The sequence below is a fragment of the Diplotaxodon limnothrissa genome, linkage group LG11, assembly GCF_057381915.1.
Source record: "Diplotaxodon limnothrissa isolate DT_005_m linkage group LG11, D_limnothrissa_male_GT1.1, whole genome shotgun sequence".
NCBI lineage: Eukaryota > Metazoa > Chordata > Actinopteri > Cichliformes > Cichlidae > Diplotaxodon > Diplotaxodon limnothrissa.
This window is the reverse complement of record NC_140606.1, coordinates 20,941,017-20,967,896: the sequence shown is the minus strand read 5'-3', so window position 1 is coordinate 20,967,896 and position 26,880 is coordinate 20,941,017. Positions and strand designations below refer to the sequence as shown.

The following is a 26,880-nucleotide window of genomic DNA, read 5'->3' as shown; positions in this document are numbered from 1 at the left end:
TAAATAATAAGAAATGGTTTCCAATTGCTCTTTAATACATACATGTTGAGGCAGCTTGACATATTTAAAAGTGTCTGAATACAATATTTTTATTTACCTGAGTGAAAAAAGCTCTGTCTGAAGGATAAAATTGCTTACTCACACATCACTGTTATGTTGATGTTTTCTTGCAGGGTATTGTTCATATGCTTTGCTGTACAGACGTACTGTCCAGAATGTCCAGTTGTACCATTAATTATGTAGAGTGTGGCTGATCCAGTGTCATTGTGAAGGGTTATATCAGAACCAAGTTTAGACCACATAATCAGAGATGGAGGAAAACTTTCAACACTGCAGGTCAGATTCAGAACATCTCCCTCCTTTATGATTGTATTCCCAATGATTTGAGGTGTCCTTATATCTGTGGGGCACATTACAGTAGTTTTTTTAGAAGGAAGAATCTAATTGAAATAAATAGGGAAAAAGTAAGACATAGATTAGTTGTTCCCCATGGTGATCCTAACCACCATCATAAAATCATTCAAACTGGTAAAGCCAAATTTGTCTTCAAATGTTTTGCTGTACAGATGTAAAAATGTACAGTCCACAATAGTCTTATCACATTCTAGATGACAAGTGTAGCTGATGCAGTGTTGTGCAGGTCAGTGTAATTTTCATTGTGAAGGTCTGTGCTTCCCTCATTAACAGTTATATTCCCAGTTATCTCGAGTTTCCTTTTATCTGTGGCACAGTTTTGGTTTATTAAGGAGGTAAAAAAGCACAAAGAATTATTGTAGTTTTTTTTTTTTTAAAAGAAAAGAAAACCAGTAATGGGAACAACGGCGTTACAAGTAATGGCATTACTTTTTTCAGTAACGAGTAATCTGACTAATTACTATTCCTATCATTACAACGCCATTACAGTTACTAACAAGAAAATGCGGTCCGTTACTATTTTTCAACAAACAGACAGTTGAAGCTGTGTTCAGCTTACCGCACCTTATTTCAGTTGCACGGAAGTAGCTGATTATGTAAGTAATCTGTGCACTACAGCTTTAAACAGCTGCGTGCGCTCCCGCGGATGGCATTCATGATCACTTTCTAGCACAACACCTGGAGCTAAGGGGGCAAAACAATGGCATGAGTGCTGCTGTTTGACTGAGGAAGAATTAAGTAGTCGTGGTAAGCCAATCACACGACCACTTAAAGACAAAGCAACAAGGTGATATATACCAGTTTTTAAACTGTGTTGATAGGCCACGTAAAACCAGAGTCATGATAAACAATATATACGTGTGTTTTTTTCCTCAATAGTTTCGTCACGTTTACTGTCTAAGGACAGTGCTAGCAAGCACATTCTGCTCATGAGCAAAAAACAAAACAGGGGAAGTTTTAGGAGTGATAGAGAGAGAGAGAGAGATAGAGAGAGAGAGCAGAAAAAGAGAGAGAGGGAGTTTTGAGATGTGAGAGATTTGTGACGTTTAGCGTGTTTGGGGTGTGTAGTTAATGTGTTGTCTTGTGTAGTTAGTGTGTAGTGTTGTGGATAGTTTTGTGTTGTGTGTCAGAACAATGAGGAGACTGCTGTCTCCAGGTAGAAACAGGAGTGATACACCTGCTGCTGTCAGACCTGCAGGTATCAGGCTGTGATGTTCTCCTTTATAGTGGACAGAAATTATTTTTGGAGTGGCACAAATAATTTGTGTGGCATCTTATTGAATGCAGAACAGATGATTGTTCTGTAAATAGTTTGAAATGGTTATTTAAAAAATCAAGGTAAAAGGTAAATGGATGCAAATAACTTTGTTGTTTGCAAAACTTGTGCATATGATTTTAAAACTGACAATTTATATTTGCATTTAAAGTTATGAAATATGATTCATTAAACATGTTTGTGGTTGTTACAGTAAAAATATAACTTTTTCTACTCTGATTTTATGTTATTTGTCTGATTTTAGATCAATTGTGTTAATACAGTATGTAAAAATGAAAACATGACTGTAAATTCAGACACGTGAGGTTGTGCTGAAAAGGAAGATACCAAACAAGGCAAAGTAAATCGTTTTTAAAGGTAAAATGTGGAGGGAAAATCAAAAGTAGTTAAAAATGGCCAATTATACCCTGGCCCCTGAGGGTTAAATGTTTTTTTTTAAAGTAATGCAATAGTTACTTTTCAAGTAATTAATTACTTTTAGAATATTGTAACTCAGTTACTTTTTTGAAGAAGTAACTAGTAACTATAATTAATTACTTTTTCAAAGTAACTTGCCCAACATTGAACAAAACAGCCTGGTGGTAAATAAAAAGAAAACCTGAAACCCTGACACATACAACGAGTTGATTGGGATATTTGGCTCCATGTTAACAAAACATCTGGGAAGTAGGTACACAGATGGTGAGCTAGGTGACAAATCTCTGTTTGTCGACTATAATAAATGTTGTTGTCCTTGCTAGTTGGCTTCAGAAATAATGGCCAGTTTAACCTATTATTTGTACTCTATTAATGTGCAAGGTCAGTTAAGTGTTAGGACAGACAAAGCCATCCACCATTAGCAGATGTCAGTGTTGCTGTCTGTGACAGGAAGTTATAAGCAATGAAGAAAGACATTAAGATAGATGCTGGAAGCTCATGACAGCAATGCTAAGCATTATATCCAAAGCACAATGTGCCTATTATTTTAAAATATAAGAAATGGGTTCCAATGGCTCTTTAATACATAGATGTGGGACAGCTTCATATTTAAAAGTGTCTGACTACAGTTGTTTAATTTCTCTGAACTCATATTTTCAGATGACTAAGTGAAAAAAAAAAGCTCTGTCTAAAAGCACAAAGTTATTTACTTACATATCACTGTTATATTGATGTTTTCCTGCAGGATATTGTTCATATGTTTTGCTGTACAGACGTACTGTCCAGAATGTTCAGTTGTAGCATTAATTATGGAGAGTGTGGCTGATCCAGTGTCATTGTGCAGGGTTATATCAGAACCAAGTTTAGACCACATAATCAGAGATGGAGGAAAACTTTCAACACTGCAGATCAGGTTCAGAGTTTCACCCTCCTTCACGTTTGTGCCCCCAGTGATGTTAACTTCCTTAACATCTGTTACACAAAAATACAAATTACACAATAATGAAACTTCTCTTTTTCTCTTTCCAGCAAGACCAGTGGACCAAGAGAGCACACTGCTTTCCAAAGAATTCAGCATACAAAGTTATATAGTAAAAATACTCACGGTTTACTTTTAAAGTTGAACCCTCCTCCGTAATTTTTTCCCCAGTGAAGAGGATTTTACAGGTGACATTGGTGTTGTGGTGTTCAGCAGAGGAGTTGAAAGTCAGAGTTGAAATGTGTCTTTGTGTGAAAGCAGTTAGAGTTTTAGTCCTGAAAGAAGTGCTGCTTCCTGTAATGTAAGATTCAGTCCCTCCTGCTCCACTCCATGTCCAGGTGATTTCAGGAACAGATCCAGAGCAGAGACCAGGAGCAACACAGGTCAGTGTGGCCTGCTGTCCCTCTGTCAGTGTGGGAATCTTAACTCTGGGTTTCTGACTAAGACCTAGTGGAAACATAGAACGTAAGAATAATCTGGTTAACTGCCTGAAGTTCATCAACTACTTATATTTTGGCTTAAATTATAGGAAATTATGTTAAACAGGTAGATGTGGAACATAAAGTGTTGTATTTCGTTCTAACAGCACACAGGGGTAAATAATGGGGAAAATACCTTCATACTTGAGACAAAAATTAATAAATAAAGTAGCACAAAAACCAATATTTATTCTCAACATCGTTTTTTTGATGCAGTGTTTGTACCTTCAACTGAGACAGTTGTCTTTTGAATAGATGCAAATCCATTTTCTCTCCGATTCAGTTCACCATTAACTCTGATCCGATACAATCCAGAATCCGACTCTTTGAGATCATTAATGATGATGCTGCAGTTGTTCTGTCTTATATCAGGCTCTAAGAGTGACACACGTCCTTCAAAGCCATACTGAACGTGGATATTGTCTTTGCTGTGAAATATTATTTGATGATCATAGTCACATCTTGAATATGCTTCACATTTGTACCAAACTATATGTTTGGGTGTAAATCCAACAGCAGTAGTGAAAGAACACGGGATCACAACACAGAGTCCAGCCTCTGCTGTTAGTTTCTCACTAAGTGTGATGCAGTATTCTCCAATGCATTGTTGTGATGTGCCTGTTAATACAAAGGAGGTAAAAAAAGAGGAAAATAATATTTGGTTCATCTGAATAGTTGTATAATGCACAAGTCAGGTGACAGTGATCTTACTGATTTATGTGAACTTTAAATTCTGTTACATGAATTTATACTTATAATTTGATTGCATGTAAAAAAAAACACTTTTACTCTACACACACATACACACACACACACACACGCACACACACATAACCGCATAAAACAAAACACTAATAAAGCAGAATTAGAAGAATATAAAGAAGAAGACTCAAACCTGTTTCAGCACACACACACAAAAGGATAGTCGCCCAGATCAGAACAAACATCCTGACTTGATTCTCGGCACGTTCAGTCTCTCCCTCCAGAGACAAACTTTATTGCAGCAAATGAAGTAAAGAGAGATTAGAACAAAGGAAATGCAACATTTTACGTCACACATCGCAATACAGGATGTTGCATGCTTGGTTATTCCATAGTTATGTACCAGTTTTACCGACTGTGCCAACACCACTACCCTAAAGTTTTTATGGTAAACACACACAAAGATCTGTTCTCAAAAGATTCAAAAGGTAAACAAAAGCACTATTACAAAACAAACTGTTAGAACTGCATGTTCTCTGTCGTATTCCATGTAACTTTAGGTCATCTGTATCATTTCATGAATTCAAGAAGTGGCTTCCGTCTAGCAAGTTTTTTGACCAGCACAGTTCACACTTTTATATAATCCTGCGGCTCATTTAGGGTTTTAAAATATATTTTCCACAAAAAACATTAAATGTTTGTTTTTTTACCTCTTTTCTCTGGTCTTTCACCACTCCTCTCTCCACCGTGATCTCAGCTGACCTTTATCCTTGAAGTTTCTCTTCCTCACTTCTCTTTTTTCTTTCTTCCTTCTTTTTACAACAGGATTTCAGGAAGTGTGAGTACATGTTCAAATTGAATTAGGGCAGACCCACTTTTATGAAGTTATTATTTTATATCGCACTATATATGCTCTAATAAAAAAACTCATCAAGTAATGAAAAAAACAAACCTTTTTAAAAACAACAAAAAGATGCTCCATGACTGAAACTTTATAAAGATAGGTTGTTGCTGAGCACTGGGACAAGTTAAGTAGGTTTATTTCTAGGTTTGTTAGATACAATGAATACAAAAACAGGTGCAAGAGAAAAAGAGAAAGAGGCAGGATATGTGAGAGTCTCGGACATCGACAGAAGTATTTTTTGAATGTTAAATTCATGAAATACTCTCTGTTTGGTTATGTTCCTTAGATTTTGGTTTCATTGGTTTGGTTTGGTTGCTAGTGTGATTGTTTATGTCTTCAATACTTACATAACAATAACTATTTTAATGGTTTTGGGTTTATGTTTTCTTTTGATTTGCCTTCTGTTTATTTTGTCTGTGAAGGTTCTCAGTCATCCAGGGCATTCTAGTCTAAGGAGCTTGGAAAGAAAGGCGTCTCGACTTCTTTAGCTTTTTGAAGACGTTTCACTTCTCATCCGAGAAGACTATCCAGTTCTAAGAGCAAATGGTGGAGAGTCCCAGATTTTAAACCCTATGGGAGTGTCCCCCTGTTTTATGGGCGCCCTATTGATCCTCTACCTAATCAGACACGCTGTGGTCGCAGATTTTGAAGCTATCCTGATAACCTTATCCCACCAACGATGTGGAGATTCAACTTTTTTTTTTTTTTAGATCCAATTAAAATCAAGCACTCAAAAAGATGCTCTGGAAAAAAGTAGAATTCTTGGAACTGAGTTTAATACATTGAATCACATGAACAGCAGGAAAAATACATACAGACATTTAACAAGAGAATTACATAGCAGAAAGCAAGCAAAGCAGTACAGCCTCAAGCACAGACAGCAGAGCAACACAGAGATGGACAGAAAGAAGCAGCAGGAAGAAAGTGCTGGGGTGTCATCTGGTCCCCTAATATATAGTGACCAGTATCCCCGCCCCCTGCTGCTGGGTAACTTTCCCACTCGTCCTGAATCGTCCAGAGGCCAGTCAGGACCCTTTGGCTTTTTCTTATCACAATAGGTCATGACACGGTCAAACATCGCACATTAATCCTAATTATTATATCTTACACAGCAAGTGGCACAATCTTATCTTATACAATAGGTTACATGCATAAAATGGTGATTCTCATATATAAAAACACTTTATTGTAGGTTTACAGTGTGTGTGTGTGTGTGTGATTATATCATATGATATTTTATCATGACGTGTTCAAGATCTCTGCTACAGTGTTACTGTTTTGTCTGTGCTGCATGAAAAATGTTGAGTGTGTAGTTACCGGAGTTGGAGAGTGAGCTATTCAGGAGAACTCTCCCCTTACATTAACTGCCCTGTTACTGTACCACCTTAATACACCATGTGCTTAAGACTCTACGTGAAAGTTAAAATATATATGTTCAGTGCAGATAGATATACAGTGTATATAGTTATTTTGTTTTTTAGTATTGTGTATTTTCTAGTTGATTCTGTTGTTCTTTATATTCAAGCAGATTTGTATCTTCAACTTGTATCAGGTCTTTCTTAGTCGATTAGCTCCTGTTGCTTTTTTTTTTTTTTTTTTTTTAATTTTGGCTTCTGTTTGATAGTGTGTGAGTTTGTTGTTCCCCAGTATCCTCTTATACTGTGTCTTCAATGTTGGGGTTGTTACTCAAAAAGTAATTTATTGCACATTGCTTGTTACATTTATTAAAAGTAATGCAGCACATTAGTTAACTACTTGTCAGAAAAAGTAATTTGTTATATTACTTGCTACATTACTTTTGCATTACTTAGCAATGATAAATATGCAGAGAAAGAAAAAGAACATATTATAATATGCAAATGCTGTTAAAGAACGTTCTGTGTAGAGTTCATGATGTGTGTGAATGATTTATAATGGGTTACATAATTTCACGAATATATATTTAGTGTTAAAAATGTCTTTATTTGAAATGTACATGTGTAAAGTGTAAGAGCTAGTTTTTCGTGACAACACCCTTAACGAGAGCACACGAGACTTTTCTATTCCCAAATAAAACATTAAAACTACACAACTTATACATGATCACACACTTGATTTGTCCATAACTAGTTTTTAACCTGTGCCTTAAACAAGTTGAATGTTGAGCATTTTCTAATAAATTGAGGAAGACAGAACGGACGTTCTGCCCAAATGCTGTCCGTCTGTGGGGTAAGCTAAAGAAAAGCAACACAAGGATTTAAAGACGTCTTTTCAGGACAAGCAGTCAACAAGGTATTTGTCATTTGAGAAATGTTTTTATTTGTGTTTGGACTTAATACTTGTACTGTAAAGTTGCTAATTGGTTTGTACTATTCACTCTTGACCAGTTCTCACTGCGTACTGGCGATGGTGAAGCTAAGGAGGAGAGAAAGCCCAAGTAATAAATGCCCGTTTCAAAGAACCAACCTGTGTCTGTGTTGTCGTGAAGAGAACTACACAATAAATATGTGTTAATATAAATTAAACTGGGCAGATATCATTAAAAAGTATTTTAAATGTGCTATACTTGTAGGGTAGTGTGGACCAATTGAGAAGGACAAGAACTGAACTTTGAATCACAATAATCCTTCAAAATGTTCTTCTTAAAGTCATGATGACTGAATGCGACATCCTCATCTGTAATCTTACCTTCACTACTTTATGAAATGTTTATACATAAAATGAATATTGCATGGATTTGCACTACCATGAGTTGACCAACATGGCTGCTTCTTTCATGTTTCAACATTAGGGATCTGTGTATCAACTTTTTGACAACAATTCAGCTTTACTAAGAAGCCTCTAGAATAAGTTTTCTCATCATTACTATTTTTTGATCAAACAAATACTAAATGTCTACTTAATGTATACTAGTGTCTGTGTTTTAGGAAGAAACTCTCCTCCTGGCAGGGTTGTTGCATCACAGACTCAATCATATTCCCTTCAAAGAACAGAATTTTTTTTGTGCCAATTAAAATTCATTAGCATTTTGTAAAAATCTGCATTACTAAAATTCTATTCTAATATAAAAAGAAAGAAAGAAAGATGTGTTGTTGTTTATGTAAAGGGAATACTTAAAGCGATTTTAGGTGTCCGCATTTTGCTCATTTGCTGGTTCATTATTAGATTTCGGATAACTAAAATAAGTTAAAAAGCTGTAATGTATTTAAAAAAAAACATGGATTTTTAAAAATGTACATTGCTGCAGCACTTCTTCTCTAACAGCTTATAGTTTAATCATACACATGTGAGCCACAGTTCATGTATTAAGCAGTCCACAGGTTAATATACAATGACCTTAATCTTTTAAACATTACTTGTTTATTCCTCTTCTAATTCATCTGTTTTCAGTAAGTTTGTCTTTTGTGAAGATTATGCAAAAATTCTTTTACTGAATTTCAATGAACTTGCTTTCAGCTATGTGCATATTAAAGGAGCAAATGAATTTTGACATACAAATGGTAAATGGCCTGTATTTATATAGCGCTTTACTAGTCCCTAAGGACCCCAAAGTGCTTTACATATCCAGTCATCCACCCACTGGTGATGGCAAGCTACATTGTAGCCACAGCCACCCTGCGGCGCACTGACAGATGCGAGGCTGCCGGACACTGGCGCCACCGGGCCCTCTGACCACCACCAGTAGGCAAGGGGTGAAGTGTCTTGCCCAAGGACACAACGACCGAGACTGTCCAAGCCGGGGCTCGAACCGGCAACCTTCCGATTGCAAGGCAAACTCCCAACTCTTGAGCCACGATCGCCGAACGATACAAGTGGCCCTCTTTCTTTAAAATTACAGAACCTTGAAGCAGGATGAGCCCTTAAGGACAACAAAATACTGCAACTGTAATCTAGTCCCTGTTACTGTTTCCATTTCTGATTTCCCATCAGCATTATTTTTTTTATCATGACCTTGCTCTGTGACCACATAAATCTGATGATTTTGATGTATTTGAATTACACAGATTTTTTTATTTTTTATTTTTTATTTTTTACAAAAGAATAGCCTGTACTACAAGCAATTTGTTCAGGAGCAGTGTTTGCTTTGAAAGAGAAAACACACATCCCTTTAGGGTTATGTCAGCAAGGGTATCCGGTGTAAAGATCTGCCAAATCAAACATCACATACGCCCCCTGAAGAAACCCCTTCTAAATGTGAGACTCTGTGAGTCTGTTTTTGCACATATCTTAAGGAATAACTGCCTGACACTTGTCCAAAAAAGCTGTAAAGTTCAACAGGTTTCACAACATTGTAAAGAAATGCAATTTTTCTAGCTGCCCACAGAGGTTGACAAATGTGCAAAAACCCCCATTAAGATAATAAAAACAGCTTTAACGATATACTTTTTATGTGCTCATTTTTAATCTAGCTTTTCAATTTAAAGGGTGTTAAAGAGAAATTACACATCAGTTATATGTAATAAACATACAAACTTACCAGGCAAACACAACATAAATGAAAATAAGCACAATTATGAGGACAGAAAAGTAAAGAGAAGTGCTGACAAATGATGAGCTGTAGTAAGAATAGAAGACTATAAATGTTAGGGTTAATGTGTTGTAGGTTGTCATTTAAAAAGCTAGAATGCTTTTGTTTGCTCCCTATGTAACCCACGCATATGAGTATGTGCACGACCTTCATAATGAGAAAAATCTGCCTTGAGAAGAACAGACTCAACTCAATGAAGGAAGCCACCTGGCGGGACAAGGTAACAACAACATCCTGGTAGGGCTGCACTCACATCGTATAACCACGCTTGCACAACACACTTTGTAAACATATATAGTAATTTGTCTTAGTTAACACAGCAACAAGCTTTATGAATATTCATGTGTGTAAACAATAAAAGCAACCTGCAGGGGGAAGCAAGTTGAAGTGGGTTGGAGACAACTGCTTCCCTCGCGGTGAGTGTAAACCAGAGCTCTGTGTGACCTCGTTCCTGAGTGAGTTTCTGTTTATCCAGCAGTATCAGAGGTGAAACTCTGACATTGATTTGCAGGTGTTTGCTTGGCAATAAACTGAATATGTTAGTTAGCAATGGTAAGGAAGGAACAAGAGAAAACTGAGTGTCTGGTGTTTTTTGACTTGGGCACTGTGTTTTCCTGTGCCCATCTATGAGGGTGTAGCCCTATTTTCTCACCTGCTTCTCCCAGCAATTCAGTTCAATTCAATTTTATTTATACAGCGCCAAATCACAACAACAGTCGCCTCAAGGCACTTTATATTGTATAGTAGACCCTACAATAATACATGCAGAGACAAAACCCCAAACAATCATATGACCCCCTATGAGCAAGCACTTTGGCGACAGTGGGAAGGAAAAACTCATTTTAACAGGAAGAAACCTCCGGCAGAACCAGGCTCAGGGAGGGGCGGCCATCTGCTGCAGCCTTTCTCAGTGGTCTTCTGCAGCCAGTGATCCATCAATGGCAATCAGCAGAATGACATTTAAGACAAGCTCAGCCCTTCACTCTGTTGTCAGCTACCTCACGGTGGTACCCAGGCTTTCATGCTAGTTGTTGTTCATGTTTTTTAAATAAAACTTTTTTTTTTTTTTTTAGAAAAGCAAACAAAACACCACATTTTCAAAAGGTTTGGCAGGTGTTTTCTCGTTTGTTTGTTTGGGTTTTTTGTATTACTTAAACATTAAGTGGTAATCCAATGAGTGCCAGCAGTGGCCCACAGCTCAAGTTTGAGACCCCTGATTTAAAAAGATTGTTGCCTCTAATTTGTACCTGTGGATGATTTCTTAGGAAAAGTTCAAGGTAGAGTTGTAAACTTTTTTTGTGTCATTTTCCAGGTGATATATTCATCTCTGTAATTATTCCTCTGCCTGACTTTCTGGATGTTTGGCTGCTAGTCTTTTCTTTTCATAATTTCTACCTTGTCATGCTGTCAAACTCAGTGCTGACATCATTGGATGATCATGCCGGCCTTCTCTGAGCCAATCAGCATCCGTTTTGTGTGCTATAAATCTTAGTGGTCTTCTGTTGTTCTGCCTTTCAGACTCCTTTGTTTACAATTTTAATGGACTCTATGTATAAGTTGAAATAAAAAGTGTAGTTTATTACATGTAAAACATTCCCTACAATGCAATGTAAAAAATAACAAAACAATAACAGACTGCCATTACAACAGCACAGCTTTCTGAAACTTGTGACTGGAAATCTGACGCCTGACTTTTCAGTTTATATGTTGTGCAAGAACATCATAATCTGGTGACACATCTGCTTTTTGCAGTGACATGTAGGTTCTCTCCTCCTGATGTAGGTTCACCTTTTTTCTTGAATTCCTTTGATGAGAAGAAACAGAACCTCATTATTGTCTAAAAGTCTTGACTGCATTCAAAGAGTCAAACAAAAACATAAACATACATGTGGAGAAACATACCAGAGGAACCATATGTAGGTTATGCAGAAGGCATTCAAAGTGAGAGATACACCAGCAACAATCCAGGGAAGAACTGTACTGTAAGAACCACAGTGTTTCACACGAGCTGCTCTAAGACAGAAGAGAACACATGCAAACACACATACACACCAAACACACACAGATAGATATAATAAATAATAAATAAATAATTTCCCCCAGGGATCAATAAAGTATTCTGATTCTGTCAGGGCTGTGTGCGGGCAGGCGGAAATGTGGATCCAAATGCAGGACTCCGAGACGAAATGTAACTAAAACCACAGCTTTTATTGCTGGCATGAAACAAAAACACAACACAAACCAAACCAAACCAAACCAAACCATGAAACCAAGCAGGAACACACAGGCAGGGTCTGAGGGTACGACACGACACTGAGCACAGGAAAACACAGGGCTAATATACACAGGGTGGTAATCAGCGAATGGGCAACAGGAGGGAGACACAGCTGGGAGAGATCAGGGTTAACGAGACGGGGGAACCAAGCTGCACACACTAACATAAGACAAAGACTTTCACAATAAAACAGGAAACATGAATTACTAAACAAGCATGCAGACTTTACATTGAGAGACAGACAGACAGAGAATGACACATGGAACCTGAACTAAACTAAACGTGAGATATAACTGAGAACAAATCCTTAAGCACGGATAAACAGAAACAAGAAATAATCATCATCATCACTACGAGAATAAGAAAACAATCCATGAAGCAGAATTAAACCAAAATATAATAAACTCAAAATACTGGACCGTGACAGATTCTGATTAAAAATGTATATGATTATATATTGATATATATAAATTATGTTTCCTGGAGCCACAGCTGAGAAGCTAAACATCTCCCTGCAGGTTGCCAACCTCTGCTCTAAATTCATACTGTTGTGTAGCTACTGTAGATATCTCTGCACCGCTGACTGATGCGTAGTGTGCACAATGTTGTTGTGATATTTTGTTTATTGCAAATGTTTCCTTTGATTTGCACAGTTTGGATCTTTGAAAACTCTGAAAAGACATGATCAGAAATATAAACAACGTAATAACCAAGGTAAAATATGATTTTTAGTGAAATATTAACTTCACATTCAACATTGGTACGATGTACTGTCACATTCTGCATGACAAGTGTAGCTGAGACAGTGTTTTGCCCTCATTAACACTTATATTCCCATTGAGCTAAAGTTTCCATTTATCTGTGACACACATTCGGTTTATTAAGGAGGAAAAATATCTCAAATACTTAGTATATATATATATATATATATATATATATATATATATATATATATATATATAAAGAAAAGAAAAGAAAAAAAAGAAAACAGCCTGCTGGTAAATTAAAAGAAAACCTGAAACCCTGACACATACAACGAGTTGATCAGGATGTTTGGCTCCATGTTAACAAAACATCTGAGAGGTAGGTACACGGACGCTTGGCTAGGTGAAAAATGTCTATTTGTCAACTCTATAAATGAATGTTGCCCTTGCTAGTTGGCAAGATAAATATTACTACTTATTTGTACTTTATTAATGTGTAAGATCAGTTAAGTGTCAGGACAGAAAAAGCCATCCACCATTTTCACCTGACTGAAAAAAGCAGTTTACTTACACATCACTGTTATATCGATGTTTTCCTGCAGGATATTGTTCATATGCTTTGCTGTACAGACGTACTGTCCAGAATGTTCAGTTGTAGCATTAATTATAGAGAGTGTGGCTGATCCAGTGTCATTGTGCAGGGTTATATCAGAACCAAGTTTAGACCACATAATCAGAGATGGAGGAAAACTTTCAACACTGCAGGTCAGGTTCAGAGTTTCACCCTCCTTCACATTTGTGCCCCCAGTGATGTTAACTTCCTTAACATCTGTTACACAGAAATAAAAATGACATATTAATAAAACTTCTCTTTTTCTCTTTCCAGCAAGACCATCTGACTAAGAGAGCAAACTGCTTTCAAAAGAATTCAGCATACAAAGTTATATAGTGAAAATACTCACAGTTTACTTTTAAAGTTGAACCCTCCTCCGTAGTTTTTTCTCCAGTGAAGCGGATTTTACAGGTGACATTGGTGTTGTGGTGTTCAGCAGAGGAGTTGAAAGTCAGAGTTGAAATGTGTCTTTGTGTGAAAGCAGTTAGAGTTTTAGTCCTGAAAGAAGTGCTGCTTCCTGTAATGTAAGATTCAGTCCCTCCTGCTCCTCTCCATGTCCAGGTGATTTCAGGAACAGATCCAGAGCAGAGACCAGGAGCAACACAGGTCAGTGTGGCCTGCTGTCCCTCAGTCAGTGTGGGAAGCTTAACTCTGGGTTTCTGACTAAGACCTAGTGGAAACATAGAACGTAAGAATAATCTGGTTAACTGCCTGAAGTTCATCAACTACTTATATTTTGGCTTAAATTATAGGAAATTATGTTAAGCAGGTAGATGTGGAACATAAAGTGTTGTATTTCGTTCTAACAGCACACAGGGGTAAATAAATGTGCAAAATCACTTTATACTTGAGACAAAAAATGAATAAATAAAGTAGCACAAAAACCAATATTTATTCTCAACATCCTTTTTTTGATGCAGTGTTTGTACCTTCAACTGAGACAGTTGTCTTTTGAATAGATGCAAATCCAATAGATGCAAATCCATCTTCTCTCCATTTCCGTTCACCATTAACTCTGATCCGATACAATCCAGAATCCGACTCTTTGAGATCATTAATGATGATGCTGCAGTTGTTCTGTCTTATATCAGGCTCTAAGAGTGACACACGTCCTTCAAAGCCATACTGAACACGGATATTGTTTTTGTTGCTGTGAAATATTATTTCGTGATCATAGTCACATCTTGAATATGCTTCACATTTGTACCAAACTATATGTTTGGGTGTAAATCCAAAACCAGTAGTGAAAGAACACGGGATCACAACACAGAGTCCAGCCTCTGCTGTTAGTGTCTCACTAAGTGCGATGCAGTATTGTCCACTGCATTGTTGTGATGTGACTGTTAATACAAAGGAGGTAAAAAAAAAAAAAAAAAAGAGGAAAAGAATATTTGGTTCATTTGAATCGTTGGATTAATTTATGATGAATTCTACTTCAATAATGAATACTTATAATCTGAATGCATTTCAAAAAAACACTTTTAATACTCACACACACACACACACACACACACACACACACACACACACACACCTGCACATATAACCGTATAAAACAAAAATGATAAAGCAGAATTACAAGATTAGAAACAAGAAGAATCAAACCTGTTTCAGCATTACTGACTCTTTTACACAAAAAGAAAGATGCCCAGATCAGAACAAACATCCTGACTTGATTCTCAGCACATGCAGTCTCTCCCTCCAGTGAGAAACTTTATTGGAGCAAATGAAGTAAAGAGATATTAAGGGAATTCAACATCTTACATCACACATTGTAATAGAGGATGTGGCATGCTTGGTTATTCCGTAGTTATGTATGCCTACATCATTACCCTAAAGTTTTTCTGGTAAACAAAGATCTGTTCTCAAAAGATAAATGACCAAAGCAAAATATTTTTTACAGCTCAACAAAAGCACTAATACAATAAAAACTGTTACTACTGTACTGAACAGTGGATTCTCAAACTAACACATTTTTTGACCAGCACAGTCAACACCTTTATACAATATTGTTTAGTGTTTTAAAGATATTTTGAAAAAAACATTAAATGAATGTTTTTTTTTTTTTTACCTCTTTTGTCTATTTCTTCTTCAGTCTTCTATCCACAGTGAAAGTCTGCTGACTTTTAATCTTCAAGCTTCTCCTTTTCCTTTCTTCCGTATTTACAGCAAGATTTCAGGAAGGGTGTGATACATTCAAACTGGATTACGACACATTCACTTTTATGAAGTTATCTGATGTGCACATAAGTGGTCCGCAGGTGCGCACAATAAAAGACGCGAACCAGATAAGAACGCGCGTTTGCGTAAATAGGATTTTCTGGTTGAGGACAGACATTTGTTTAGAACTCTTAAAGATGTCGAAGAAGCAAGCTCCTTTAAGCAATTACTTTGGTGTTCCTCCACCTCCAAAGAAATGTCAGAAGGAGCCCGAACCGCAAAAGAAGCGCGTATTCTAGGAAAAGTGGTTGCAGGAGGTGAACTGGCTTCAAACGAATGATGAACGCACAGAGATGTGGTGCAGAATATGCCGTGAAAATCCCAGCAGACAAAAACAGTGACTTTTATATGTACGCAAACGCACGTTGCAACTTCTTATCTGGTGCGCGTCTTTTATTTTGACAGCGAATGCGCACCACTTATGTGCACCCCTGTAACACTATATATGCTCTATATTATATAATAAAATAGTCATCATCAACTCATAATTACAAAAAAAAACCCAAACTGAAAAAGTTTTTCAACTTTGAATTCATGTTTATTATTAAATATTCTCTGTTCGGTTATGTCTCTTTGGGTTTGTGGTTTTGAATTCTTAGCAAGCGGTTCAGATTTTCATTATTTCTCTGGAAATTATTTGCCTTTTTTTTTAAATATAGTTTTAGGTTTCAGTCAGAGTCAGTTTGCATGTCCCTGCTTTCTGCTAAATTATTTTATCCCCCCCCCCCCCGTGATTTTTAGACCTGCATGTTGAAACAGTCTGCAGTGCAAACAAGCATAAAATCAGAAACTGATTGCAATGACATGGTCCTGGGTCTGTTTTCCAGTTTAGTTTATTTAAGTATTATAAATTCCTGGCTTGCCTAATGTTTGTGTTGACTCTTGTATTTGTCCCTCTTACTCAATGCAGTTACCCTCTTAGCAGCTGCCTTGGTTTTATTCCCCTCTTTGTCTCAAGCCCGGTGCACTTAGTCTTTTCATGTGACTGTTTTCCCCCTTCAGTTATCTCACTTCCTGTTTTATTTTGGTAAGTCTGCTATTTCTGTAAGTAGAGGTTTTCAGTTCCCTTTTGTATTTTGTGTTTCACCTTTTTTGTATTTTGGTCATCAGCCTAAATAAACGGCTTGTTTGTTTCACTCAGTCTATCTGTGAGATTACATTTGGGCCCTCCTCTCCACTACATACCTATGACATATGATCCTGTATTTGCTTGTGTTACACAATTCAGACTGCTACAGCATGAATAGGTGTTCTGACTTTGACTAAACCATCAGACATGGTGCAGCAGCACCAGGATCACAACTCCACAGTATCTGACTTGTCATGTACCGCTGCTGGGTTACACTGCCCCCTATTGGTGAATGGTGTGAAGGGTAGAGGAGAAAAAAACTCACTACAAACAAAAGTGTCAAATCTCACTGTTTTTTTTGTTTTGTTTTGTTTTTGTTTTGTTTTTTTCAGTTTTATATGTTAGGATTTTTTACCCTACAATATTAAATGCCTTGAGGCAACAGTGATTTGGCTCTGTATAAATTAAATTTATGTCATTCAATTTTAAATGCCACTGGAACAATATGGTGGATACCCATGCCAACATAACATAAGGAAATTTCTTACAAGCTGGAGGTTTTCAGAGAAAAGAAAATACATGACCTTAGATATGAAGTTTGGTAACTGGGAAAAATACATTACTGAGAACAAAATATTAAGTAGCTGTATGGTAAAAAAGGGCAACTGTAAATAAATGTACACACTTTTAATTATATCTTTTCAATGTTTCTGACAAGACAATCTCAGGGTGGGCATTTGCCATCTCAACAATAAAACAGGAAAAAATCATTCCACAACACATAGACTTAAGACTAAGATTAAACTGAAGATTTTAATATAATAAAGACATATCTAAAATTTGTATCAACTGTGACATTTTTCTAAAATATCATGCTATTTCGGATAATTTGAGAGACAAGCTGACACTGGAACATTTGATTATTTATTCTTTGAAACTGAAAAACCATATTGGCCACAAGCACTTTTTCCTGACCATGATGGAGATTTAAAACAAATTCTTATCCTTATGTCCGTCTTCCTTTTCTGGAAAACAGTCTTTTATCTCCAGTACCACCACCTCCCCCTCTTTCACCTTATTCTCCACCATCATCTCCACCTTCTTCTTGTACTACTTTCTTAATTTGAGCATCATTTATCACTTTCCTCCTTAATGCTTCCCTGGCACTATTTCTTTTCAAAGGGATAAATTAGTGTCAGCATACTCCACTTCTTTTGGTCCACTGTTTAAGATCAGAGTCTGATTTTCTTCTAATAGGGAACCATCATATACCTGTTAGATAGAAAGTAAATAATATTAGTTGTTCATTTCTATCTGGTATCTTTACATTCTTTTGTTATTAAATTGTTGTGACTTTTTTTGGCCTGATAATCAACTTGATGCAACGTTGAATCTTGAATTACTGTCATGCTTTGCAGTTTTTGTATTTGTTGTTTTTGATCATGGCTGTTAAAGATGCATTTTTGCTCATTTATAGGTTCATGATTAGATTTTGGTTCACCAGAATAAGTCTGCAGGTTTCAGTGTTATAAAGCATCTCTTTTCCTGCTTAGTCTGCAAGTCCAGTCTGCTATGATTAGTGAATTTGTTTGGTTGGCACACAACCTTAATTGTACTGTATCTGTAGTCATAACTCTATGAGCATGGGTAACAAAACGTTATAGTTTGACCATACACATTTCAAACTGAATCCCAACACAATTCATAAAAATGTTTTCAGGCTTTAACACTTGCAAAATAACTGGCATTATGAGCAGTTATTTCTCTTCTAACGCATATGTTTTCAGTTGATCTGTTAGTGAAATTATGCACAAATTAACTTTCTCAATTTGAACTAAACTTGGCGGACAGACAAATGGTGGGTATGTAAAAGAAATCAGTTCATTGTGGAATGAAAATGGCCCATTTCCTTTCAAATTGTAGAAACCTTTTTTACAGTTTAAATGAAACTTCTTTCAATGCTTAAAAAGTTAAAACTTCACTATAATCCACATGCAGTACTTTGGTTTATTTTAATTGGTTTTAATGTTTTTAATTTCAAAAGCTTTGGATCTTTGCAACTTTGCAGACTTTTAGTAGTGCAAAAACAATTATGAAATATTAATCAATAAAGTGTAAATATGGCCACTTCAGCATTCTAGACATGTGAGCAAAAACTCATATAATACCAGTTATATTAAAAAAAAAATGCCACATGAACATCACTACCTGTGGATCATCTTGACGTCTGTCCATCTCCAAAGTCTCATGAAGGTTTCCAGAGCTCTTCTGTTTTTTTCTGAGAATTATATTTTTTAAGAAGCAAATTCATGTTCAGCCTTATTTACAGAGAAAACCTAATAATAATTAGAAAAGTAAATGCTGTACCTGTAATACTTTTTGGCCAAAAAGCAAACAACTGCTGTAAGAAGTGTCCCAATCAAAAAGGCAACGATGACTTTTAGGTATCCCTTGCTTAAATCTAACGGTTGCTCTGCACTCAAAGGAACAACATGGAAAAAAACCACATTTTTACTTCATTATATTTTGCACAAGTTAAATGTTTTCTTATGTGTTACTAAAAAAATAATTGTTGCGGTCAAAAATTTTTACTTCATTATATTTTGCACAAGTTAAATGTTTTCTTATGTGTTACTAAAAAAATAATTGTTGCGGTCAAAAATTGTTTATTTGAAAACATACCATATTTTTTAGAGTTGTTGTGGATTGTGAATTTTTCTTTAGCTTCTTCATTTCCATTGTTGCTGACACATTCAAGAGTGATGTTGCCATGCTTTTCTACATTTAGGCTGACAGTGCTGTTGACTGTGTCATTTGACACAGCAGTAAAGACAGAGTACTCAGTGTTGTTCTTGAGGGGCAACCACTGGATGGTAGGTAAAGGAAACCCTTCAATGATACACACACAGGTCAAGACCTGTGACTGAAGCACACATCCTGAACCATTTTGAATATTTGATAGCCCTGTAAAAAGAAATGCCAGATCATAAAAAAAAGTAAATTGTGAGTTTGGTATGAATATGAATTTCAGATTCAAGATTAGTGCTGTCTACTTACAAGTCACAGTCACTCTGACATTTACGGTCACAATTGTGTCCAGATGTTTTGCAGCACAGATGTACTGTCCAGAATCTTTTGCTGTCACATTTGGGATGAAAAGTGTTGCTGATCCAGTGTCATTGTGCAAATTAGTGTGAATTCCACTCTGAAGATTTGTGTTGTCACTAACTTTTTTCCACCCAATAAGAGCTGAAGGGATACTTTCAACACTGCAGGTCAAATTCAGAACATCTCCCTCATTAAGAGTTGTATTCCCAGTTATCAGTGGTCTCCTTTTATCTGTGGAACAGAATTCAGCAATTTATAATATGGAGGGCAAAAAAAGAATTGTTCAAGATAACCTTTAAAGAATCATGAAAGACTAAGTTTCCTTGTTCCTCATACTGCTCTCCATGATTCACATCCCAACACTAAAAGAGGGAATATCCTTGGGAATAGAAGTAATATTGGTATCTCATCCATAATTAGATTTCAATTCACTTGTATTTCTCTTTTTCGAATTCAAACATTGAAGGCAAATCACACTCTGTGCTATGGAACGTTTTCTTGAGAGTCAGGTGTTTGGGAATGGAAAGAGAGTACCCAAATGCAGGACACACATACTGACTGACTATGGGCATGGTGTTTATTATAAAGATGGGATGAACAGAACATGGAAGGTTGAACTAAACTGATTAAGTGGACTGAACTGACAACACACATAAGGAATAGGCAATGACGAGACAAGAAACTGAGGGAAACTGAGGGCTTAAATACACTGCATATTGACAATGAATGGAAACAGGTGAGAACACAGCTGACCTAAATATAGTAGAAGATTGGTACTGTCTACTTACAAGTCACAGTCACATCAACATATAAGGTCAGAGTTGTGTCCAGATGTTTTGCTGTACAGATGTAATGTCCAGAATCTTCTGCTGTCACGTTCTGGATGACAAGTGTAGCTGATCCAGTGTTATTGTGCAGATCAGTGTAAGTTCCAATATGAAGGTTTGTGTTGGAGCTAGGTTTTTTCCACACAATAAGAGCTGGAGGGATACTTTCCACACTGCAGGTCAAATTCAGAACATCTCCCTCTTTAACAGTTGTATTCCCAATGATCAGAGGTTGCCTTAAATCTGTGGAGCAGATTTTAGTAATTTATTTAAGATAAAGAAGGATGAAATGGCTAAAACAAAAATATTGGAATATTCTAATGGATGACAAAACCTTTGACACAGAGAGTGATTTTGTACAATACTTTTTCCATGTAGGGGGCATTTTGGCTAGCATGTTTCGGCTTTATTTTTGCCTTGATGATGCAGTGAGGGACACCAATGTCCTCGTTATTTACAGTATGGAGGGAAACAAAATAATTATTCAAGATACCTAAACACAGAAAGTGGGAATATCTTTCGATAAGATGATGTCTGACCATTCTCAAGTAAAATAGGCAGCATGTTTTTGTTGGCATGGTTTAAGTTTCCTTGTTCCTCATACTGCTCAGTATTATTCACATCAAAACACTAAAAGAGGGAATATCCTTGGGAATAATAGTTAGTAATGTCATTAATAACATTAATGCAATTAAAATCAATTTTTTAATACAGTGGCAAATCAATCGATAATAAGTTTCCTTGGGGTAGTGTTTAGTACTTACATATGCTGGTAAGGTAGTCATAATTTGGTCTAAACATTTTAGGAAGTGTTTTAATTAATGTGGACTTTTGATGATATGATATTTTGTATTGATGAAGGGTCATAATAAGATCATCTATGTTATCTCTCTTTCAATTTACCAATTCACCTCTATTTCTCTTTTAACAATTCAAAAGTTGAAGGGACATCACACTCTAAATTTTGGAACACTTTATTATACCTTTAAATAAAAGTATGGCTACTTTTCCAATATATTATAGTGAAATATTAGTGCTGTCTACTTACAAGTCACAGTCACATTGATGTAAGAAATCAGAGTTGTGTCCAGATGTTTTGCTGAACAGATGTACTGTCCAGAATGTTCTGCTGTCACATTCTGAATGACAAGTGTAGCTGATCCAGTGTCATTGCACAGATCAGTGTAAGTTCCAATATGAAGGTTTGTGTTGGAGATAGGATCTTTCCACACAATAAGAGCTGGAGGGATACTGTCCACACTGCAGGTCAAATTCAGAACATCTCCCTCTTTAACAGTTCTATTCCCATTGATCAGAGGTTGCCTTGAATCTGTGAAACACATTTTAGTAATTTATTTAATAAAGAAAGGATGAAATGGCTAAAACAAAAATATTTTAATATAAATTTAACACCAAAAGAGGGAATGTCTTTCAAAAAACTGTTCCATTGCTCCAGTAGTTTTCCAGAGAAACAATGCCAAATTGTACAGTAGCTGCTCTGGCAGTGCATTGTGGCCTGATAACTACTGTTTTATTTTTGAAAATGTATTTCTATTTTCTTACCCACCTTTATCTTTATGTCATGACATTTAAAACAGGCTTACTGTAACAATACAGATCAAGGTTTTTGGCTACCTATCATGTTTATACAATTATGTGAAATTCTAAACTTTACTAGAAGGTTAGTACTGTCTACTTACAAGTCACAGTTACACTAACATAAGAAGTCACGGTGGTATTCAGATGTTTTGCTGTACAGATGTACTGTCCAGAATGCTGTGCTGTCACATTTGGAATGGTAAGTGTAGCTGATCCAGTGTCATTATACAGGTAAGTTCCACTATGAAGGTTTGTGTTCCTACTAATTTTTTTCCACACAATAAGAGCTGGAGGGAAACTTTCAATACTGCAGGTCATATTCAGAACATTTTCTTCTTCTACAGTTGTATCGCCAGTGATCTGAAGTTTCCTTTTATCTGTGGGACACACAAGTAAAGTGGGATGAAACAATGAATGTAATACTAAAAAAAACCATTAAAAAATAACCTTTGATCCATACAGTGATAGGATCCAATATTTTTCACACTGAGGGAAATTTTCTGTTTTGGCTTTATTTTTCTCTAATAGTGCTCTCCACTATAGTCACTGAAACACCAAAAAGAGGTAGAATGGTCTTTCATCTATCAGAAACAATACCGAAGCTGACTACCTGTCAGGTTTATAAACGTATGTGTATTAGTGAACTGCAGATCTGAGAAGATTATTACCGTCTACTTACAAGTCACAGTTACGCTGACATTTACAGTTAGAACTGTATCCAGATGTTTTGCTGCACAGACATATTGTCCAGAATGTTCTGCTGCCACATTCTGGATAACAAGTGTAGCTGATCCAGTGTCATTGTACAGATCATTGTTAGTTCCATTGTAAGGATTTATATTGGAAGTCAACGTTTTCCAAACAATAAGAGCTGGAGGAAAACTTTCAATGCCGCAGGTTAGATTCAGAACATCTCCCTCTTTAACGACCGTTCTCCCAGCGATCTGAGGTTTCCTGTAATCTGTGCAGCACATTTACTTGGTTTATTTAAGGAAGGAGACAATAACATATAACCATTTACCACAAAAATATGAGTGAGCTTCTGCACTAAATTGTAGATGCTAATGTTAACAACAAACTAAACTGATACAGTGTCTTTAACATGTGCACAGTTATTTTCTATCAATCAGCATTTAAAGGACAATTTGATTATTGTAGAATCTCACTGGAGGTTTTCTCTTGAATATACACACAATATTTACAATGTTTCCATTTCTATAACTACATTCATTTTCCAGGAATGTTCTTTATGAAAGTAATCCTGTCTCTTTTTCAGAAGACCGTTTAAAAAAATTGTTTTTTTCTTTGAAAGCACAAAATTGTGAACTTACACATCACCCTTACAGTGACTTTCTCCTTCAGAGTATTGTTCATATATTGAGCCGTACAAACATACTGTCCAGCATGTTTTGTTGTTGCATTTAGGATTATAAATGTTGCTGATCTCGAATCACTTTTCAGGTTTGTGTCAGAACTAAGTCTGGACCACCTAATCAGAGATAGAGGGAAACTTTCAACACTGCAGGTCAGATTCAGTGATTCATGCTCCTTCACCCTTGTAACACCACGTATTTTAACTTCTTTCAAGTCTATGAGTCAAAAAGACAAAAAAAATAACTTCCTTACATTTTTCTCCCCAAAAGTTGTACAATTCAACAAGGTTCACAACATTTTATGTTTGTAGCAAAGTACTCACAGTTCACATTCAAGGTTGAAGTCTCTTCTGTAATTGTTTCACCTGTAAAACTGATCTTACAGGTGACGTTCGTGTTGTGATGTTTAGCTGATGGGTTAAAGGTCAAAGTTGAGACAGGACTCTGTGTTGCATCAGTCAGATTCTCAGTCTTGTAATCAGTGCTGTTTCCTGTAATGTAAGATTCAGTCCCTCCTGCTCCTCTCCATGTCCAGGTGATTTCAGGAACAGATCCAGAGCAGAGATCAGGAGCAGTGCAGGTGAGTGTGGCCTGCTGTCCCTCAGTCAGTGTGGGAATCATTACTGTGGGCTTCAGCTTAAAACCTAATGGAAACAATTCATTTTTGATTTTTGGTTATACATTTAGGGTGTTTAAGACTTCAAGCATGTTTTTGTTTTAGTCTACATTTTTATACCTTTTACATAAACAGTCACTCTTGGAGAGAATGAAAATCCATCAGGTTTTCCATTCAGTTCACCAATAACTCTGAGGTGATATGATCCAGAATCAGACTGTTTTAGCTTATTAATGAAGATGCTGCAGTTGTTCTGGCTCAGATCAGGCTCCAAAAAGGACACTCGGGCTTTAAACCCAGATTGAACTTTAATGCTGTTGTTGGTGTGAAATATCATGATTGGATTACCACATCTTGGTTCAGATACTTCACATTTATACCAAGCTATATGTTTAGGTGTAAAGCCATCACCAGTCCTATAAGAACACGGGATCACAACACAGAGCCCAGCCTCTACTGTTACTTCTCCCTCATTGAGAGTGACACAGTATCCACTGACACAGTGTTGTCGTCCCCAGGCTGAGGCACCTATTAATGCAAGGGAAATATAAAAAAATAGACAGTTTTTAGTTTCAAACAGTAAAAGATCGTGTCTGATCCTTGATACATTACTACTTGAGACAGTAATAATACTAAATTATCATAAATTCTGGTTGATAATAGATCATTTATAATCTGGATACATGTTATGAAACAGTTTTATATGCAAATGTTAAAAGATTATTGAATATCAGCTGAATTAGGAGGTTACTTAGAAGAAGATACAAACTTATGTCAGCACTGCTACATGTCACAGAGGAAAGCAGAGCTGCCAAGATGAGGACAGACATGCTTGATATCCGATGCTCGACACGTTGAATCTCTTCCTCCACTGGACAAATTTGTATTAATGCTAAAAATAAACATTCGGAAATTACATTAAATGAAAGACTCCAGCTACAGTCACACATCTCATGAAAGTCACATCTTATGTCACATGCTTATTTATGTTGTAATTATGATGTGTACATCCTTTACCGAGGACTACGGCTGCTCCAAAGACTTAATCTTTATATAGTTAAGCACTTAACAGGACAGTTTTATGTTATCTGTATCAATGTATTATACACAGTTAACTCATAGTTATTACAGCAGTGAGATCAATAATAGTTTAGTATAAAATAAATAAGATAAAAATTGGTTAAATAATATAACAAAATATGGTTCATCTGCAGTTTAAAGTATAAACTTGAAAACCATCTTTACCTATTTTTGTCTTGTTCTTGTTCTCTCTTCTGTCCGAACTGATCTGTGCTGACGTTTTAATTCAAAGTTTCTGTTCCTCACGTTTTTCTATTTCTTCCTTCGTTTTGCAACAGGATTCCCAGATGTTTATCAGCATAACACTGAACTTTACAGACTGGCTTTGATAAAGTTATTATTACATCACACATACGTATCATACATATCACATATGTATGATATACATATGTTTCATTTCATTGATTGAATAATTAGTGTTTAGTAGGAAAAATGTTCTTTGAGGAATTTAAATACCAGTAAAATCATATCATTGTGATTATTGTGTTTTTTTTGTTTTTTTTATTTTTTTTCTGTGACTTCAACAGAGTAACCCACAAATAGAACAACTATATTGCCATTAATGGGCTTTGTCAAAAACTAAAAACTGCATGTATTAAAATGGTAGATTAAATGGAGTAAAATGCCCAAAATAAAATAAAGAATGCCACTCAGCATTTCCCCATTTCAGCTGCATACAACATCTCTGCAAATACTTCAGCATTTTTTTTTTGTGTAACGTATTTGTATTGTGTGACAGCTGTACTGTGTATTTTAACACCATATAAGGCACTGATGTGCTCGCTGTATCTATGGAAACCTCTTGTTAAGCTTGAGGTGTAACATTGTGTGTGTGTGTGTGTGTGTGTGTGTGTGTGTGTGTGTGTGTGTGTGTGTGTGTGTGTGTGTGTGTGTGTGTGTGTGTGTGTGTGTGTCATTCCAGTCTGACAGCTTGGGGGGAAGAAACTTTTCCGTAGTCCTGTAGTGAGGGCCCGGATGCTCTGGTACTTTTTCCAGAAGGCAGCTTCTAAAATCTCAGATGAAATGCATGTGAATTGTTGGACAATTTCAGATGATCTAAAGTACCCCAGTGACTGACTCAGGGTTTAAATGAACTCTCCTTCTGGAACAGAAAGGCCAGAGTTTCCTTCTTTTCTTTTTTTGAGTTGAACTTTTTTCTTGAGTTCTTGTATAAGAAAATAGAAAAGTGAGGGGAGAATGTAAGATTGCTATAGGGTCAACACGTGTGGTGCTTTTAACTTGGAGCCGAGATACCACATGCTTTAAAAAGAATGAGTGACAATTCCAAGTCAATAGCCAGGATTGCAGTATGTTGGTCTATTTTCTAATACCAATGAGAAAATGTGCTGCTGAAAAGAGCTGAAGTAATCTACAGTAGCAGAGAAAACAAAAGCATGAATAACATTTTCATGACATTTAAATCTGGAGATGGCTGTTATTGAGAGTGTGGGCTTTTCTCATTTCTCTCACATTTTATGCTTCCATTTCTTTCTTCTCCATCCTTCTGCCTGTAATTTGGAAATTTATCTCAGTGTGTTGCCTTAGAGGAATTCCTAGTTCCTAAAATACATCTGGAGGAGATGGGAATGAGGACCTCTGCAGAAGGAGCTATAAGCAAAGATTAAGCAGCAACTTCAGGGGCTGAAAACTGAAACAAACATAAAAGAGCCACCCTTAGTGAGGATGCAGAGGTGGTCCGCTTATCTGTAAAGTATAAA

At 36.3% G+C, this 26,880-nt stretch overlaps 2 protein-coding genes across 2 annotated transcripts; both read right to left on the bottom strand.

The window, feature by feature from the left end:
• Positions 1 to 134: 134 nt before the first annotated feature.
• On the bottom strand, positions 135 to 14,936 carry LOC146622671 (sialic acid-binding Ig-like lectin 14). The gene is made up of 6 exons (XM_085364896.1): positions 14,876 to 14,936; positions 14,200 to 14,610; positions 13,620 to 13,940; positions 13,229 to 13,486; positions 2,822 to 3,079; positions 135 to 400 (listed from the first exon to the last, which is right to left on the bottom strand). Exons 1-6 carry the CDS (start codon positions 14,934 to 14,936, stop codon positions 135 to 137), a joined length of 1,575 nt encoding a protein of 524 aa, XP_085221022.1.
• Positions 14,937 to 18,342: 3,406 nt separating this feature from the next.
• Positions 18,343 to 24,912, bottom strand: LOC146622670 (Schwann cell myelin protein-like). Its single transcript, XM_085364895.1, has 11 exons — positions 24,852 to 24,912; positions 24,203 to 24,610; positions 23,790 to 24,110; positions 23,425 to 23,682; positions 22,195 to 22,470; positions 21,543 to 21,824; positions 20,456 to 20,737; positions 19,242 to 19,523; positions 18,927 to 19,032; positions 18,768 to 18,837; positions 18,343 to 18,351 (listed from the first exon to the last, which is right to left on the bottom strand). Exons 1-11 carry the CDS (start codon positions 24,910 to 24,912, stop codon positions 18,343 to 18,345), a joined length of 2,355 nt encoding a protein of 784 aa, XP_085221021.1.
• Positions 24,913 to 26,880: the final 1,968 nt, after the last annotated feature.